The sequence below is a fragment of the Mauremys reevesii genome, linkage group 1 (assembly GCF_016161935.1).
Source record: "Mauremys reevesii isolate NIE-2019 linkage group 1, ASM1616193v1, whole genome shotgun sequence".
Lineage (NCBI taxonomy): Eukaryota > Metazoa > Chordata > Testudines > Geoemydidae > Mauremys > Mauremys reevesii.
In genome coordinates this window covers 213256032-213274441 of record NC_052623.1, presented here as the reverse complement: position 1 = coordinate 213274441, position 18410 = coordinate 213256032, and the positions used below count along the sequence as shown (strand labels likewise).

At 41.6% G+C, this 18410-nt stretch overlaps 1 protein-coding gene across 1 annotated transcript in view; it reads left to right on the top strand.

The window, feature by feature from the left end:
* Window positions 1-18410, top strand: part of MAN1A2 (mannosidase alpha class 1A member 2) — a 288333-nt gene that overhangs the window by 24423 nt on the left and 245500 nt on the right. Inside the window, exon 2 of the mRNA XM_039529767.1 lies at window positions 17801-18056. Coding sequence (XP_039385701.1) covers window positions 17801-18056 — 256 coding nt within the window. The remainder of the gene's footprint in view (window positions 1-17800; window positions 18057-18410) is intronic.

Here is an 18410-nt window from a genome sequence, read left to right as displayed (position 1 = left end):
GGATTTATCTGGTTGATGGGTTCAATAATGCCCTTAGCTAAAAGTCATTGTGAAATGTTATGAGTTATATTGGAAAAGATATTTTCTGAAAGGAAGTTGTCAGGCACTTTAAGGATATCAATCCCTTTTGAGCTACTAAAGAATTAATATAATTTTGTAGTGCACTTATGTAGATTTGCACATATTATAAAAGAACTGAAGCCAAAAGTAGTGCTCTAACTGGGCACAGAGATTACATGGCAAGGCAGCTCTCTGCAAGGCCCATATAGCTTGTGTTTCCCTTTCACTTCTTCACCAGCTCTGGGGACGCCACCATGACAAACAGCAGCATGGCATATCTTCCCAGTTTGCCTATTGCCTTTCTGAACAGACTCCTCCTCTTCCTTTTGGGGATATGCATCAGGGTAGCGTCCTCCAAAGGACAGCCTGTAGAAGTGCACATACGGTTACATTGATTTGCTGGTGAAAAGTGCTATGTAAGAGCTAGGTATTAATAGCCTACATCTACAGGCCATTCCACCAGTCAACCCCCATTCCACCTACAGAAGTACAATAATTAGTATTCTGCCTTCTACAGCTCTGTATTTAATAGTCCCTACCCTTGATACTAACAGCCCACTTTGTATTAATTACCCCTTTCTGCCTGTTGGCATAACAACAACCTCCTGCCCACCTCACTCACAGCACAGGCCTGGAGGTCCAGCTCCAGCAGGAAAGATTGTGAAAATATCTCACTATCTCCAATCTTACCAAGACTAGGAAGAGACTATGGGAATGGAATTCCAAAATTGAGGAAGAAGCATTTTCTCACGGTCATGGAGACTTCAATTTTGACAATAATTAGTCGTCCTTTTTCTTTTTAATTTCCCCATAGCAGCTGAACAAGGACATGACTGGAACATCAGGTCAATGGCTGTCCAAGCTATATAGGCGGAAGAGGAGGAGCTCAAGGGATGACACATTGAAAGAACTCTTGGGCACATCTCAAGACAGGGATAAAAAGATGGAGTAGAGCGAAAGTATGAAGTGTGACAAAGAGGAGAGAGAAGAGGACAGGTCCTCCCGAGTACAGCTGCTGGGGCTGAGGGAGAGGCAAACAGCCCTTCTGGAAAATATGGTAATTTTGTGGTCAAGGATCATGTCACAACTTATACATCCCCCCAGTAGTCCTGTACCTCTGAAGTGTCTGCTTTCTGGGGCACACTATTCACTGCTACAACAGTGAAACAGATCCTTTTGTAGGCATTCTGTGCCACAGCAAAGAAAATAGTGGGTGATCCCCTTAACTCTTTGACCCACAAGGGAGATGCTGTTCTACCACCATCCCACATCCCAAGGAGTAGAGAACAGTTTTTGGTATGCTAGGTATATACATTTGTGACCTGGGGTCACAAACTTGATTGCATGCAACCCTTTTAAGGTTTGTTGTTCTCTAATTGCACATATTTTATGGTGAAGGTTATTTTTATTATTCAAACTGTTTATATTTGTGTATTCTTAATAAAAATATGTTTTATGTCTGGAACAACTCATAAAAATACTCATTTCCACTGCACATTCACAGGAGCTATACTAAAATCCATCCATACATAACGTGAATTAAAATCACCACAGTGTATACTGGAACCCCCACATCTGGCATAAACAAAGCTTTGTTGCACTGCATAATCACTAATACAGTAATCCTGATTTATGCCTCATTCAAATGCACAGACATTGATCACAAGTGGTCTACTAATCCCAAAATAGTAACATGTAATGCATCCCTCCCTCTGTGACCTTGTGTAGTTGCAGCATGTGATAGAGGCACCTTCTCTAGCTGTTTAAAATATTAAGCAAATTTCCAAACATCCTTAGCCCCACCCATCTGGAAGGCTCTCCCCCTTACTTTCATAGCTACATGCTGTGTTCTGAACAAATGTTATAAAAGACAGATATCTCTTATCAGCCTTCAGCCTAAAATTAGACTCCTCCATCTACTTTTCAGTTTCCCAAATGAACATTCCATGGTCATTCTACAGCTGTTCAGAGTATAGTTGCTCAATACCAGGCTTCATAGTGAAGCGGAGTGTAAGCAGGGTCTTCCAGAATGGCTGGAGGAAGGGCAGTGCCATTGATCATAGAATATCAGGGTTGGAAGGGACCTCAGGAGGTCATCTAGTCCAACCCCCTGCTCAAAGCAGGACCAATCCCCAGACAGATTTTTGCCCCAGATCCCTAAATGGTCCCCCTCAAGGGTTGAACTCACAACCCTGGGTTTAGCAGGCCAATAGACACAAGGGAAGCAAATGTTCCATTTCTCATTTTAGAAACTCTACACTGTTTTCAGATCTTGGCACCATAGGCCTTTACAGACCACCCTGTTTTAATATGGGTTAACTGTCCAGGCCTTAGAGTACCGTGAATCCTGAGGTGGGGGGTTGGAGGGGGGAGGTGCAAGGAAAAGGCATGTGGGTTCCATTAGTGGCCCCAGTGCAATTTGGGAACCCCATCCATGGAAACCCATTAATAAGTTCCTACACGTTGCCCACTCTTAGGACTGAGGAAGGAGGAGAAGCACCTTCTTAATTGCAGTGCATAACTCCATCAGTTGCCTGACAGTTGATCATCTGCCACCAAATTGGTTAGTTACCAACTGGCAGCAGTTGGAGGTGGCAACTGCACGATGGTGATGGCAATGCACTTATCCACACAGAGAGCAGTTCTCATGTAAATGTTTTGCAGCTGCAGCTCCAGCACAAGCTTTGCACATATTTCTACAAAAGTGGCTTTCAGTATCCTGATGATATGCCACCACTGCTGGTCATGTCAGTGCTATCTGGTCCCACAAGTCAGTGCTTCTTGACCAGGCTGAAAGGCAGCTCTCCACTGAGAGTAGCTGCCCCAGGAAAAGATCAAAATGTGTCTGCTTTATTTCAACTGCTGCCTCTTCGAGAGCTGTTATCAACCTTAATTAATTTAGATATTCTTTTAGCAACCTGTTTATATTAATCACTGGGAGGATTGCAGCGCTCGCCAGTGCTTCCTCCATGCTGTCTGATAGTGCTTCGAAAATGCTGTTAGATTATTGAATCCAGATGGATGATGTCATGAAAGGAGCAATAATGGGAATTTGTTAATTTGATCCCAAGCCCTAGAATTCTATTGCCTTCTGGTAAGTATCCCTCAATACACAGCATGAAAAATCCCAGAATGCAAATAGCACAGTGGTGGAGCAATGCACTATGAAATGTTTGACCAGAATGTGTGAGTACTGATTTTTAAAACATTTTGCTGTATGGTAGTGTAGGAACCCTGGCTCCAGAACTAGCACCTGCTGTAGCTTTGAGTTAGGTGCTATTAAGAGGCCTGCAGCTATGATGCAGCAGCATAGAATGCTGGCCTGGGAAGGGACTAGCCAGTGGCAGGGTAACTGAAGCTGGGGGAGGAGCTCAGATAATGTCGGAAGAAGAGGCAGTTGGTGTATTCTTTATAAAAATATGTTCTGTGTCTTTTTGTAGTCATAACTTTGTGTCTGGAACAACTCATGAAAATACCCATTTCCTCTGCACTTCCACAGGTGCTGGAATAAAATCCATATATATATATATATATGAATTCAAATCACAACAAAGTTTACTGAAACTCCTACATCTGCATAAACAAAGCTTTGTTGTACTGCAAATACACTAATATGTATACATTAATTCTGATTTAAATTCAGATACACTGGAAATATAATTGTAAAACAACAGTGAGAGATAAAAAGACTTCCTTTAGAAAGTGGAAGTCAAATCCTAGTGAGGCAAATAGAAAGGAGCATAAACACTGCCCAATTAAGTGCAAGAATGTAATAAGAAAAGCCAAAGAGGAGTTTGAAGAACGGCTAGCCAAAAACTCCAAAGGTAATAACAAAATGTTAAGTATATCAGAAACAGGAAGCCTGCCAAACAACCAGTGGGGCCCCTTGATGATCGAGATACGAAAGGAGTGCTTAAAGATGATAAAGTCATTGTGGAGAAACTAAATGGATTCTTTTGCTTCAGTCTTCATGGCTGAGGATGTTAGGGAGATTCCCAACCCTGAGCCAGCTTTTTTAGGTGACAAATCTGAGGAACTGTCACAGATTGAAGTGTCACTAGAGGAGGTTTTGGAATTAATTGATGAACTTAACATCAACAAGTCACCGGGACCAGATGGCATTCACCCAAGAGTTCTGAAAGAACTTAAATGTGAAGTTGCGGAACTATTAACTAAGGTTTGTAACCTGTCCTTTAAATTGGCTTCTGTACCCAATGACTGGAAGTTAGCTAATGTATCACCAATATTTAAAAGGGGCTCTAGAGGTGATCCCGGCAATGACAGACCGGTAAGTCTAACGTTGGTACCGGGCAAATTAGTCGAAACAATAGTTAAGAATAAAATTGTCAGACACATAGAAAAGCATAAACTGTTGAGCAATAGTCAACATGGTTTCTGTAAAGGGAAATCGTGTCTTACTAATCTATTAGAGTTCTTTGAAGGGGTCAACAAACATGTGGACAAGGGGGATCCAGTGGACATAGTGTACTTAGATTTTCAGAAAGCCTTTGACAAGGTCCCTCACCAAAGGCTCTTACGTAAATTAAGCTGTCATGGGATAAAAGGGAAGGTCCTTTCATGGATTGAGAACTGGTTAAAAGACAGGGAACAAAGGGTAGGAATTAATGGTAAGTTCTCAGAATGGAGAGGAGTAACTAGTGGTGTTCCCCAAGGGTCAGTCCTTGGACCAATCCTATTCAACTTATTCATAAATGATCTGGAGAAAGGGGTAAACAGTGAGGTAGCAAAGTTTGCAGATGTTCATAGTGGGGTCAAACCCCAAAACGTTAAGAGGTTTAAGTATCCTGCTGTATGGCATTCCCTGATGTATCACTTCTGTAAGTAATATATCTGTAAGATCAACAACCCCATATTCTGTTGTCACTTGTACACAATGATCCAGTAATAAGTGTTTATTTTTTCACCCAGCAAGAGTCAGGTTAACACATTTCCCATCAATTTTTTTTTGTACGCTATTACATTTCCTTCTTATAAACTGTCTCCAGCAATGTTTGCTCTGCCGGGTTCAGTGTAGCCTGGGTTGTAATGATTGAACCATGTCAATGAACTGTTTGTTCTGGACAAGATGAAAGGGAGAATGTGTTGCATAAATGAACCAAGCAATCTTTGCATCTATGGAGTCTTGCTGGAATTTGCTTGTCCTGATCGGAAATTCATGCATGCTTTTATTGGCTGATGAAGAAAATCTTTTTTGTTTTTGTTTTTATATAGGTAATTTGTTGTTTGACGTGTAATTGCAACACTGATGGTGGTACCAACAGATCACAATGAAGTTGTAGACATTGCATATGATGAACATTCATAACCCCTTATGTCTAACCTGGACTCGAAACAAAATGGTAAAAATCTCAGAGCAAGTCTACACTCAAGTGCTACATCGGCACAGCTGCATTAGTTGAAGATGTGCTATGACGACAGAAGAGCGCATCCCCGTCGGCATAATTACACCACCTTCACAAGAGGCAGAAGCTATATTGGCGGGAGAGTGACTCCTGCTGACACAGCACCAGTGTGGACAGTGTTTAGGTTGATGTAACTTATGTCGCTTGGGGGTGTGTGTCTTTTTCACACCTCTGAGCAGTGTAGGTTACATTGACTTAAGCGGTAGTGTAGACCAGTCCTCACTTTCATTCACTATTACTCAGTGCACTGCTTTAAAAATATAAGATTGTACTCCTACTGCAGCTGTTTGTACCACTGTTTAAATGATATAATTTATTCTAAACCCAGTTTTATAGAGAAAATAATTAGTCATAAGGATGGTCTAAATCTATTTAAACACTTATCTCTAGCAACATACCCAACAGCTTGAGAAAAATGTTTTTAAATGTTAAAATTCATAAGTGCCTAATACATCTTTACTTTTAAACAGGAAATCTTCATCTAGGATGTTTAATTATATTGAGCAATAAAAAAGTCATTTCAGAAGTCCTGCAATAACAGTAAAAATGTAATTGATAAATACTCCCACAACAAACTAACATACCAATTAGATTTTCAACACAAACATTCTGAAATTCATAAGTAATGAATCCACCCAAAACATAACTTTATGAAAATAATCCAAGTTATAATTTCATAGCATAGTAAAACATGGTAGATAGCCCATAAGAATGATGCAAAAATAAGTTTCCTAACCTGTTGATCAAGGTAGTTCAGACATGTCCATGTCATCTTACACACTCATTGCCTTCTGAAGAGCATTTTTCATAACGTTTCATTCTGATAAAAAAAAATGGGTTTTTTAATCTGATTTTAGATTTAAGAAATTAGAACAGGTACGCTTGAAAATTCCTGTTTTGGATGTTAACTCTAGCCTCTAATTTCTTTGCTTACAGGAAGGTTCCCCACTCTCAATTTTAAAGAATGTGTATTTTCATATTGCTGTCTAGCACAGTCATCAAAAGTGCCTGCAGTTCATTTTGGTGGGGCACAATTTCCAATCAGGGCTGCCCAGAGGATTCAGGGGGCCTGGGGCAGGGCCAGTTCTTCGGCGGCAATTCAGCAGCGGGTCCCTCTCGGCGGCGGTGGTAGAGCAGTCTAAGTGCTGCCGATCGGGTCTTTTTTTTTTTTTTTCCGCTGCTTGCGGCGGCACTTGTATTCACCAGGCAGCGCTCCGAGGCCTCGACAGCACTTCAGCGGCAGGGCCTTCACTCGCTCCAAGTCTTGCGCTGCACTGATGGACCCACCGCCAAAGACCCGGAGCGAGTGACGGGCCCGCTGCCAAAGTGCCGCCGAAAACCCGGAGCGGCTTGCGGGGCCTGGGGCAAATTGCCCCACTTGTCCCCCCCCTCTGGGTGGCCCTGTTTCCAATACAAAGTTCTCCTGTGTGGAGTGTTGTCAATACCAAATTTTTTTTTTCTTTTTTTTCAAAGTACCTTTTGGTAGTAGTGGTGCACCTAAGAAAACACGATATTTCTGTTTACATGCCTTTGGACAATTGGCTGTTGAATGTGGCTGTGTGCGAGTCCTGTTACTTCACTTTGAGGTAACAGTCCCCCTCTTCTCAAGTGTGGGTTACTTCTCAAGAAGTCAAATCTCTCCCAATACAGAGGTTTATAGGATCCATACTGGTCTCCGTAGCAGGGAGAGCTTTCCTTACAGAAAACGTGTTTCTAAAAATAGAACAAGTAGGTTCAGATTTGTGAAATCATCAGTAAGGTGGTCCTCTTCCTGGGTCTCCTGGGGTTGATGGCAGCTACCACTTATGTTACTCCTTTTGTTCATCTCAGAATTTGGGCAGTACAGCACATGTTTTTCTGTGTTTTTCACCATGCCTCATGAGTTTCTGGGTTGGCTGAGGCAGTGGATGAACAGATCCAATGTTTGCCAAGATGTTCTATTCAATCTCCCTTTGCCATCGGTGATGCTAACATCAGATGCATCCAACATTGGATGGTGAGATTGTTTGTCTCAATTTACAATTGGGTCACTGGACTTTCCAAATAAAGAACTTGCATGTCACTCTATTGACATTAAGAGCCATTCAGATCTCCTTCACCTGTCAGACACATGGTGCCTTTTGCTGTCTCTGGATATTTTGTAACCGCAACAAAGCAGATCCAGATCCATCCAGATCCACAGTCTCTTCATCTGACCGTGAAGGGCCATTGGACTTTGACTAGTCTTGAGCAGTCATGTTCTTCTTTGGTGTAGAATATACTGCTCAGTTCTAGAAAACTATCTACAAGAGAGTCAAGTATCAGAGGGGTAGCCATGTTAGTCTGGATCTGTAAAAGCAGCAAAGAGTCCTGAGGCACCTTATAGACTACAAGAGAGTGTTATCAGTTAAAATGGTATAGCGGGGTTTCAAATCAGTCAGGTGGTCCCCAAAGCGGTGCATTGAGGTGCACCACCTAGTGCCCCTGGTGCCTAGTGCCCAGCAGGGGAGAGGAGCTGTGGCCCCCCGCCTGCCAGGGACAGAGGGCCTCATCCTCCCTGATTGAACTAACCTTGTTATCTCCAGCCTGATTCTTGCTTGCATATATATACCTGCCTCTGGAAATTTCCACTACATGCATCCGACGAAGTGCGTATTCATCCACGAAAGCTCATGCTCCAAAACGTCTGTTAGTCTATAAGGTGCCACAGGACTCTTTGCTGCTTTTACAGATCCAGACTAACACAGCTACCCCTCTGATACTTAAGTAAACAAAGTGTCCTGGTGGGCCAGCTGCTTACCCTGGGCTGGGACAGTAACTGGTGGGGACATTTTTTGTGGGGGAGAAGCTGGGAGTCAGAGGAGTAACCTCCCACATGACCCCACCCCTAGCTGGGGACCCCCACACTCTCCCCATCCCACCCCATCTCATCCCTTCCCACCTTACCTGGGGGAGGGCCAGGGGAGGATGTCTCTGGCCTGGCTGGAGCTGCTCCGGCAGGCTGGGCGGCATGGCTGCAGCATGTTCCAGTGGGCTGGGCCAGGCGGTGTGGCTGCAGCATGCTCCAGCGGCGCGGCCACAACCTGCTCTGGGGGGGTGGGGCCGAGCGACATGGCTGCAGCCTGCCAACCCTGGAGCTGCAGCTGTTTTGGAGGCTGGGGGGAGAGCAGCGTGGCCAGAAGTGGAGAGACTCTGGTCCCACCTCTTCCCTTCTGTCTGTGCTGCGTCTCCTTGCTCCCTCTGTTTGGGGGGAGGGGCTGTGTCCCACCTCTCCCTCTCTATACCCGTTCATAAGCCAACCCCTGTCTCTGGTGCTTCCCTTTTTTACTAAAAAAATTCAGCTTATGAACGAGTATATACGGTATGTCTTTTCTGGGTTGAAGAATTATTTTATTTTTACTTAGAAGTATCAGCAACATACTGTATGTATTAGTATGATATTTAAATAATAGATATGAGTATCTCATTTTTTGCAATAAAGCTATTCACATATTTGAGTACATTATCAGTATTTGAAGGTAACTGCTTCATTTCCATCTACTCGGGGACACACTAACCCTGCTTTGTAATCAAAGCAAAACTTGCCTAAGTATTTTACCCCTTTAGAGAAAATTTTTAAGAACAGGTTTTACCCCCATTTGCAGGAAAAGATTACACTAAAAAAAAATGTTGGTTAATGAGAAAAGAATAGGCAACTGTAAATTCTTTTCCCAAGGCTTCTTAAAGGAGTTCCAAGGAGATTGTTCTCAACAGCATAATGTTCTGGAGAGGATGGAACTTTATGTTAGAGCTATACGTTACATAAAATAATCAAGATTAAATAAAACATTTGTGTTGCAGTAGTGCCTAGGCTCCTCGGATTAGACCGAAGCCCCATTGTGCTAGACACTGTACAAGTATTCTGTAAAAGACAGTCCCTGCCCCAAAGAATAATTTGAAGAGTTATTTTGCTGTAGGTTTTCTGTTCGTAAGTTACAAAAGCAAAGTCAGGTGGCTTATAATATCAGGGGGACCCTTGATGGGCCTATAATCCCGAACCAAAACAAAACAAAAAAACCCCACCACCAACAAAAACCTACATTAAGGCCACCATTATTTGGGTTGCAAAGTCATGCACTTGAAAGTTAGTAAAGGTTAAATTTGTGGTTGCCCATGCAGCCATAATTCTGACCCCTCATGCAACCAACCTATGCATTGAAGGAGGCAGGGGTCCCATAGAAAAAATAGTATGTGATCCTGTAATTGAAGACTTTATCATAAAACACACACACAAGGGGGTCGAATTAATGTTGCCTGGGCAACCGTAAATCTGGCATTTCCTAACTTTCAAGTGTTTGACCTTGCAATTACTACTTCTTAACACAGCTCTTTTGTAGGTGATTTCAGAGGGTCGGTCTTTCTTTTTACAAAAGAGAGAGAAAAACAAGTTCTATCATGCATAACCATCTTGACCTGAACCTTCAACATTGCAGCATAGACTGCTTCTACTTGAACTACAGGATTGCATTAGCTAGAAGCAGAAGGCAGTTGTTATCTCTAGTTTTGTGGGACATGAGCAGCTGTGTCCAAGGGATAGTCAGTGGACCCAGATCAAACAGTGTCTGTCCATTGTCCCACACATTCACTAGGTGGTGGTAGGGCCTCTACTCCATGCAGTGCTCCCAGACTGGGGTACAGATCACTGGGGCCAAGTGCTAGGTCTGGAGGTGAAGGAGCCAAGCCCATTCCAGCTCCTTTTCCCCAACACGCCACTACAGCAGCTCTCACATGTGCCCAAGGCAATGTGGCATGCTCGCAATAGTCACTTGAGAAACGGTGAGAGAAAGGAAACAGTGATTCTTTAACCATTTGTCTCTCAGCAAAGATTAACAGAATTTCATGGGACCATAAAAAAAAGAAAAACAAAAATGGGCACTTCTGCAGCCTGAGAGAGTCTGCCTGCTGAATATCCAAGGCCTGTTGCTAACAGAGGTATGATAGTTTCTCAAAGAAAGGGTCATAATAGTCCTAAATATAGGAGTCACAACCAATGCTCACTATAACATTGTATTCACCTATTTTCCGTATTTGTGAAAACTGATCTCAGAAGCTGCAAGCTTCTATTAAGTTTAGGCCTTGTCTTCATGGGAGGGTTGGGAGGGACGGAAGGAAAGGTGAATTCGTATGCGTTAAAATCCTAGTCATTTTAAACAAATCAGCAATTAATATCAAAGAAGAATAGTCAAAAACATGCTAAGTGTTACCTCACCTAAACTCAGTCACTATCCATAATTATAAATCATTCAAATATAGCTAACAAAGCTTATAATCTTACTATTTAGGAATCCTTCATTTTTTATACTTAAATGTTGTATGTTAGTATGTGCTTTCACCTTTATTTGTTGGGTGGTTTGGAGAGCACATTGATTAATGTCAACAATTCTTTATTTCTTTAAACATGGGTTTTTCATTCAAAGTCCAGTTTTGATTGTAAATCATTACAAAAAAAAAGTCATTAGAAATTTTCCTGTGTTGCATTTTGAGGGAGGGGGAGGCGTCTTGATTTTAGAGGCTTGATATTTAGTTGTTTTTATGGTACACCAGGCGCAGTTCCCCCACCTTTGAAAATGTACTGTTTTCAAGGGTGTTGATTACTTTACATGCTGGAGTAAAGTGGTATCCTCCAGTGCTTATTTCCTTTCCTGTTTCTTTTGCCAATCCTTTAACATACAGTTTATCTTACAACACATTATAAGCATTACTAGAGTTATCAATGTTTGTATCTACAACAATATCTTAAAAATAAATGCCACAGCTGGATGTTTCCTAATTGTATTTATTTGATTTCACTAGCTAATTGGTTTTAATGTGTTCTATTTGATTATCTACTGTATTGATTTTTTTCTTGCATGTGAATTAAGAGTTTTGTATTTTGTTTTAACAGACTTTAAATGTAGATTTAATTTAGCAACAGATATTGTAAAGTTAGGGAGTAATTACATAGCCTTAGACCAAAGCATGGGTGACTTATTACTCCTGGCTCCACAAATTTGAGTATGGGTATGATTTTGATTAATTTATTTATAGTTTTGAATTTAGGAATAAAACACCTATTGAACTGGTTAATTGGGAATACTGTCCCTCACTAATTCTGTTGTAACTGTTGTGTAACTAGACAGTATTCTCCACTTCATACATACGTGGCATGTGTTCGATGTACATTCCAGGTACTCAGCCATACTGGGAAGTCAAGATGAATCCTTTCATTGGTTTTTGGCTCATCGCTGTGATTTATACCAGAGCTGGGTTACTTGGTCCCTAGGGCATCACATTGGCAGATCAGTATGGCTTGTACTTCTGAGCAGCAGGCCAGAATGGGTGCTTGCCATCATTCATGTGAGTGTTTTACCAGTGTCTGAGGAACCTGCACACGGTACTTGAAAAGAGTCTTTGAGGACCCCTACCAAGTGAGCCTGTACTATTGTTTCATAAATGTGTTTTCTTTTTCAATTATTGGCAGGAAAAGTGAAAAATATGCTGTACTTGCAAGTCTTCTGTATAGTAACTATAATCAAGAGGTGACATAGCTACACAGCTAGATTCCAGAGGATATCAATCTCTGTGACTAGTTGTGTTCCATTCCTGTACTGATTCAGCAAATATTCATTGGCAACGAGGCCAGGCATTTCTCCATTTGAGCATTTTTTTAAAGCTTTTTGAATGTTTATGAATATATGAAACCCACAGTATTTCATATTACCTATAACTATAAATTTGAATCTTCATAATTATATTGATTAATTGATTCTTTTTAGTGTTTTCCTTAATACTTCCGCCATAACAAGAATGGTACTGGGGTGTACAGCGTATTGATACTCAAAGATGACAGTCCCACAACGTAAGCAAAATGCATAACAGCCCAAAATGTAGCCAACATATATTTCTCACACCAAGAATATTTCTGTTTTACAGAAGTTAATACCCGAGATGCATAAGCAATTGGTCTGCTTTTGAATTCCTGTGACCCAAAGCAGCTGCCAGTGTTATCTCTGTTGCGATGGTTGCGAATAATCAGATTGACTCAACATAGGAGCTGAGGCTAACGCCTGTTTCAATTAGTGACCGCTTTAGTCAATTTTGCATTTCATTTTCAGCAGCTACCTTTAAGTAAAGCATATAAAGGAGCAGCTATTTCTGTCTATTCAGGTATAAACTTCTGAGAAAATCTGTCATTCCTAGAAATTGCACTGTCTCAGTACAGTTTAATGTCATAATTTAACAAGCATTTTAGAAAATATTCCAGTAACAAAAACATTTTGCAAAATATTAATAACAATATTATGCTTTCCCTTTAAACAATTTAACTGATTAATGTGGATTTTCAGATTTTTGTTGCCCCTTAGTTGGTAAATTAGCCAGAAGTATATAAACTGAGATTATATTTTGTTTGAGGGCTGAGCATTCATACATTTTCTCATGGGGAGATTATATTACCCTGAGTGGGGGTCCCCTCATATTTTGAGCATTTACGAATAAAGATATCTACAAAATATAAACCAAAATAACTTTATAACTGACAACCTTATTACATCCTGAAAATAAACTTACTAAATGCCTTTTTTACCTTAATCAAAAGTGTCATATCACAAATAATTATAGTTATTAGCAAAATTATTTTTTGTTGCAACACAAGTAAAACTCAAATAAAAGTTAAAACAAAAAATAAAAAAGGTTGTGTGTCATGGAATATACATAAGCAATATGGATAAAAGCAATAAGAATAAACAAGTAGAACTAGTGTTCCAAAATACTAATAACAATGAACAGCTGAGTGAGAAATATATAAACGGTTATCGGGGTTGGTTATTGAGGAAAAAAACAACATATAAGCTGAATAAAGAGTGGATGCCTCAAAGGGAAAAAAATGGAGATAATAACTGCAGTTAAGAGCAGTTAAAGTTCATTCAGAATCCTGTTTTTCTTGAATTACTGCAGCAAAACAAGAACTATTAACTAGGTTAAAAAGAAAAAAATTTATACCAATACTTTTCTTTTTCTAAGGATTTGAAGAATTTTGTTTGCCTTCTTTTCTACTTTTTCTTTTGTGTGCAGCAATATATTGGCTACTTAGCACAAGAGTTTTACTCTTCCAGCTTTTTAACTTAGGCCTGATTTATACTAGGAATTTACTTTCGTATAGCTACGTCTCTCAGGGGTATGAAAAATTCACACCCCTGAGAGACACCACTATATCAACCTAACCCACGGTGTAGTCCAGCACTAGATCGGTGGGAGAATTCTGTTTCTAGCACAAACAAACTTAACAAACATATTTTCATGGATTTGGGTGCTGAGTGGCATCCAGCGCCATGTTTAGCCTTCTTAATGACTTAACACTAGCATAGACTTTTAACAAACAGTTTGAGAGATGTATAACCATTAACATTGTCACTGGCCATATTGTACCAAAAGGGTTTTAGGAGGAAGAGGTGTGTGTGGAGGGGTGGGAATACAAATCAGGCTAGCTATTATCCTCTTCCCAAAGATACAGATGAGGCAAGAAAGGAAGTAGTGCCAGTTCCTTTACATTTCCTTAAATTGTCTATAGTTTGATTCTACTCTCTGTCTGGGCATAGGACTATGCATTCTTTTTTCCCATAACTGCCTATTCTGTGTTGCTTTTAGTTTCTCACTGTCACAGCACAATGATTGATTTTTACCAAGAGCAAATACCGTAGCTGTCACTTGGCTGTCAGCTGTATGCAGACTGTTACTTTTAACTGTTTGCAGGATTCAGTTACCTTAATCAAACAAACCTGTAATTTCATCAAAAAACTTTGTTAGACAAGACCATAAAACCATGTTGATGATCAATAATTATGCTACCGTCTTTTAATTGTTTACTAATTGCCTCTCATATCAACCTTCCCATGATTTTGCCTGTGACCGATGTCAGATTAACTGGTCTGTAGTTTCCCGGGTCATTCCATTTACTCTTTTAAAATATTGGTACAACATTAGTTTTTTTCCTATGCTCTTCGCCAATGTTCCAACATTTGCTAAAAATCCACATTAATGGTTCAGAGAGACGATCAGAGAATTCTTTTAATATTTTTGGGTATAAGGTACTGTGACAGGTTGGACCCCTTGGGAAGCCAACTGATGGTGCTGAGATACCACTGAGTCTACCTGTTCTGCCAGCATGGGTCCCCTTTAACTTGTCTTGCTGAGCCAGGGTCTTAAAACCTCCTCTAACACACACACACACACACACACACACACACACACACACACACACACACACACACACACACACACACAGGCAGGGCAACATCCAGCTACAGATCAGCTCTGGGAAGACTCAGTTTAAGGGACTTGCTTCAGCACTCAGATGTCCACCTCCCTTGGAGTGCAGACCCAAAGATATATTATGAATTTTGCCCCCTCCCTCAATGTGGAGAGAGGTGTGCACACTTCTTCACGCCCCCACCCCCCGCCCAGTTAGAAATTACAGAAACTGGGTTTAATAATAAACAAAACAAATTTTATTAACTATAAAAGGCAGATTTTAAGTGGTAAAAGGGGTAACAAACAGAACAAAGCATATTACTAAGCAAATGAAATCAAACACCCAAACTAGGCTAGTTTCACTAAAGAAATTGGTTACAAATAGTATTTCTCACCCTAGATCAGGGGTCTCAAACTCCTGGCCCACAGGCCATCTGCGGCCCACGAACCTCCCCAATGTGGCCCGCAGGGCTCCAGCAGTTTTTGGGCTGGGTCTCTCCCTTGGCCCCGCCTGCTGTCCCCGGGTGCGCCCCCCTTCCAGGCGAGGCCCTGGCAGCGCAGCGGAGCTGAGCGGTGTCTGCCTGCTCGCTCCACGTGTCTGTCAGCCTCAGGATGGAGCGGGGCTGTGCCTTTGTGTGCTGTTCCCGCCCTGAGCTCCTCTGCAGCCAATGGGAAGCTGTGGGGGCGGTGCCTGGGGGCAGCAGCACACAGAGCCCCCCTGCCCCGCCTTGGAACCTCAGGTAAGTGCTGCACCCCTTGACCCCTTCCCAGAGCCTGTACCCCACCCCACCCTCCCACCCCCCAAACTCCCTCCCAGAACCTGCACCCCCTCTCCCTTCCCACAAACCCCCTCCCACTCCCAAACTCCCTCTCAGAGTGTGCAACCCCATTCCCTCCTCCTGCACCCCCACCCCTTGTCCCAGCCCAGAGCCTATACCCCAGAACCCCTCCCCCACCCAAACTCCCTCCCAGAGCCCAACCTCTCACCCCTTCTGCACCCAAACTCTCTCCTGCTTTTTGGATTTTGATTGCAGAGAATGTGCAACGGAGACAAGCAATTATTGTTTCCAGCTCCCAGCCCTCGTTTCCCACACAATCGGGCTGCTCTTTTATTCTGAGCGCCATTTGCACAGCACAGGGGGAGATGTCAGCAGTTTGATCTTCAACACATGTGGGGAAGTATCAGAGGGGTAGCCGTGTTAGTCTGGATCTGTAAAAGCAACAAAGAATCCTGTGGCACCTTATAGACTAACAGACGTTCTGCAGCATGAGCTTTCGTGGGTGAATACCCACTTCTTCAGATGCATTCTTGCATTCAGATTCTTGCATCTGAAGAAGTGGGTATTCACCCACGAAAGCTCATGCTGCAGAACGTCTGTTAGTCTATAAGGTGCCACAGGATTCTTTGTTGCTTTTACATGTGGGGAAAACAACTTGAGAGTAGCACATTTGGAAGGTTGTAGCAACATTTTTACACTCTGTGGTCTCCATGTTGCAGTCCTACCACTCCTCGAACTCTGATTGACTTAAGTGCATTTTGGTAATTGGAAAAATTGTGGTGCAGAGAGGCAAACTCCCCTAGTTTTACACCCAAGTTTTCAGAGGGGCCTCAACTCTTTTTTATGATAGAGGTTCAGTAGGAGCTCACTACAGTGCCTTGGGAAAGTTTCTGCTCCATGCTAGTGAAGGTTATTTTAACACGGCTTTTGTATTTTACATAATTTGCTTTATAATTTAAGGTGGTATTTCCCAAACTTTTGGAAGCTGAGCCCCAGTCCAGGAAAATGAAACCAATCGTCCCTACCCCTGCTGCCCTGGAATGTGTTGTTTAAGGCTTACTCATGTTAATTTATATACCTTCTGTGCCCCCTTACTCCCAGCTAGTCCTTCCTCTCCCTTCTCCCCCAGGAAGATGCCTTCCATATCTTGGGGAACACTGGTATAGATCTTTATTATATCACTAAGCAGCTGATTTGGTTGGACAGTGATAGCAGACTTTAATACCAGAGGGCACAGCTTTTTTAAACTTTAAAATTTTCAATCACTTTATAGTTGGATGAAAACTAATTCTGGAAGGCCCAAAATGAGCGGCCCAAATGCAGCTTTGAGGCTTCCAGAGACTGCAGTTCTCAGCATGCCATGATCCACCTTGATTTTAGCGACAAGCCATTCAAATCAAGATGGGACTTGCTGTGCTGGGACCTGTAGTTTTTGCAGGCCATGTCTCTTGAATGACTTGGGTGACTGCAATTTGCTGTGTTACACATAAAACAGGTTGTTGATGCAACCTTTTATTGAGCAAAAGGTAGGGAAGAGCCCTCTTGGTATTTTTTTAATTAGGTCATTGCTAAACATAATTTTGTGTGTTCTGTATAGGGGGAGAGATGCATTTATGAAACCATATGTCAGCCCTGTAGATGAAATTCAGAACATGGGGCCTTTTCTTTCTAAACTGTTGAATGAAAGGGCAAGGGAAAATACTGAGCCATGATTTACAATAACCAGTCACTGCCTCAGAAAGATGAGCTCTGTCATGGTTCGTGAACAAATAAGGCACTAAAGCGAAACTGTGTGGAATCGGTTTGAGAACTGGGACTAAATTCTAAACTGATATACTTCTGTGAAACTCTAAGTCGGGGTAGGCAACCTATGGCATGCGTTCTGAAGGCGGCACACAAGTTGATTTTTAGTGGCACTCACACTGCCCGGATCCTGGCCATTGGTCCGGGGGGGGCTCTGCATTTTAATTTAATTTTAAATGAAGCTTCTTAAACATTTTAAAAACCTTATTTACTTTACATACAACAATAGTTTAGTTATATATTATAGACCGATAGAAAGAGACCTTCTAAAAATGTTAAAATGTATTACTGGCACGCAAAACCTTGAATTAGAGTGAATAAATGAGGACTCGGCACAGCATTCTGAAAGGCAGCTGACTCCTGCTCTAAGTCAACATAATTGCCTACTGTAAACCAGTGCAGAATATGGCTTCTTCTCTTTAATGAGGGGTTGTCACAATTGTTATTTCCTTTATGAAGCCAGGCTCTGACTAGCATTTGTTTCTTTAGAGAAGAAGAGGAGCGCCTGAGAAATAAGATCCGAGCAGACCATGAAAAAGCTCTAGAGGAGGCAAAAGAGAAGCTGAAGAAATCTCGAGATGAGATTCGAGCAGAGATTCAGACAGAAAAGAACAAAGTAGCCCAAGAAATGAAGACGAAAGACAGCAAGCCTCTGCCACCTGTACCAGTACCAAACCTCATAGGGATAAACAGTGAAGACCCAACAGATAAGGACATCCGAGAGAAGAGGGACAAAATTAAAGAGGTAACAGGCAGTGTGTGATCATGGTTGTTGCAGGCTGTGATAGGAATTGTTTTATTTAGATTTTCATGAACATTTTATAAAATCACATTTAAAAAATTAAGTATGATTATAAATCTTTCCTTTTAAAAAAAGTGTTGAAAAAACAAAACATTTAGTAACAAACACACAAGAACTATTCATCTGTGTTTAGGAAGAATTGAATTCTGGTTGGCAGTTAGAAATAACACAGGAGTACGGATGTCTTGTGGCACATTTTCAACATTGTGCATTTTCAGTTTTCTGACTCCCTGAAGCAAAAGGTTCCTACAACATTTGATACCAAAGAAATAGGCTGGATGCATATGTGGTCATATA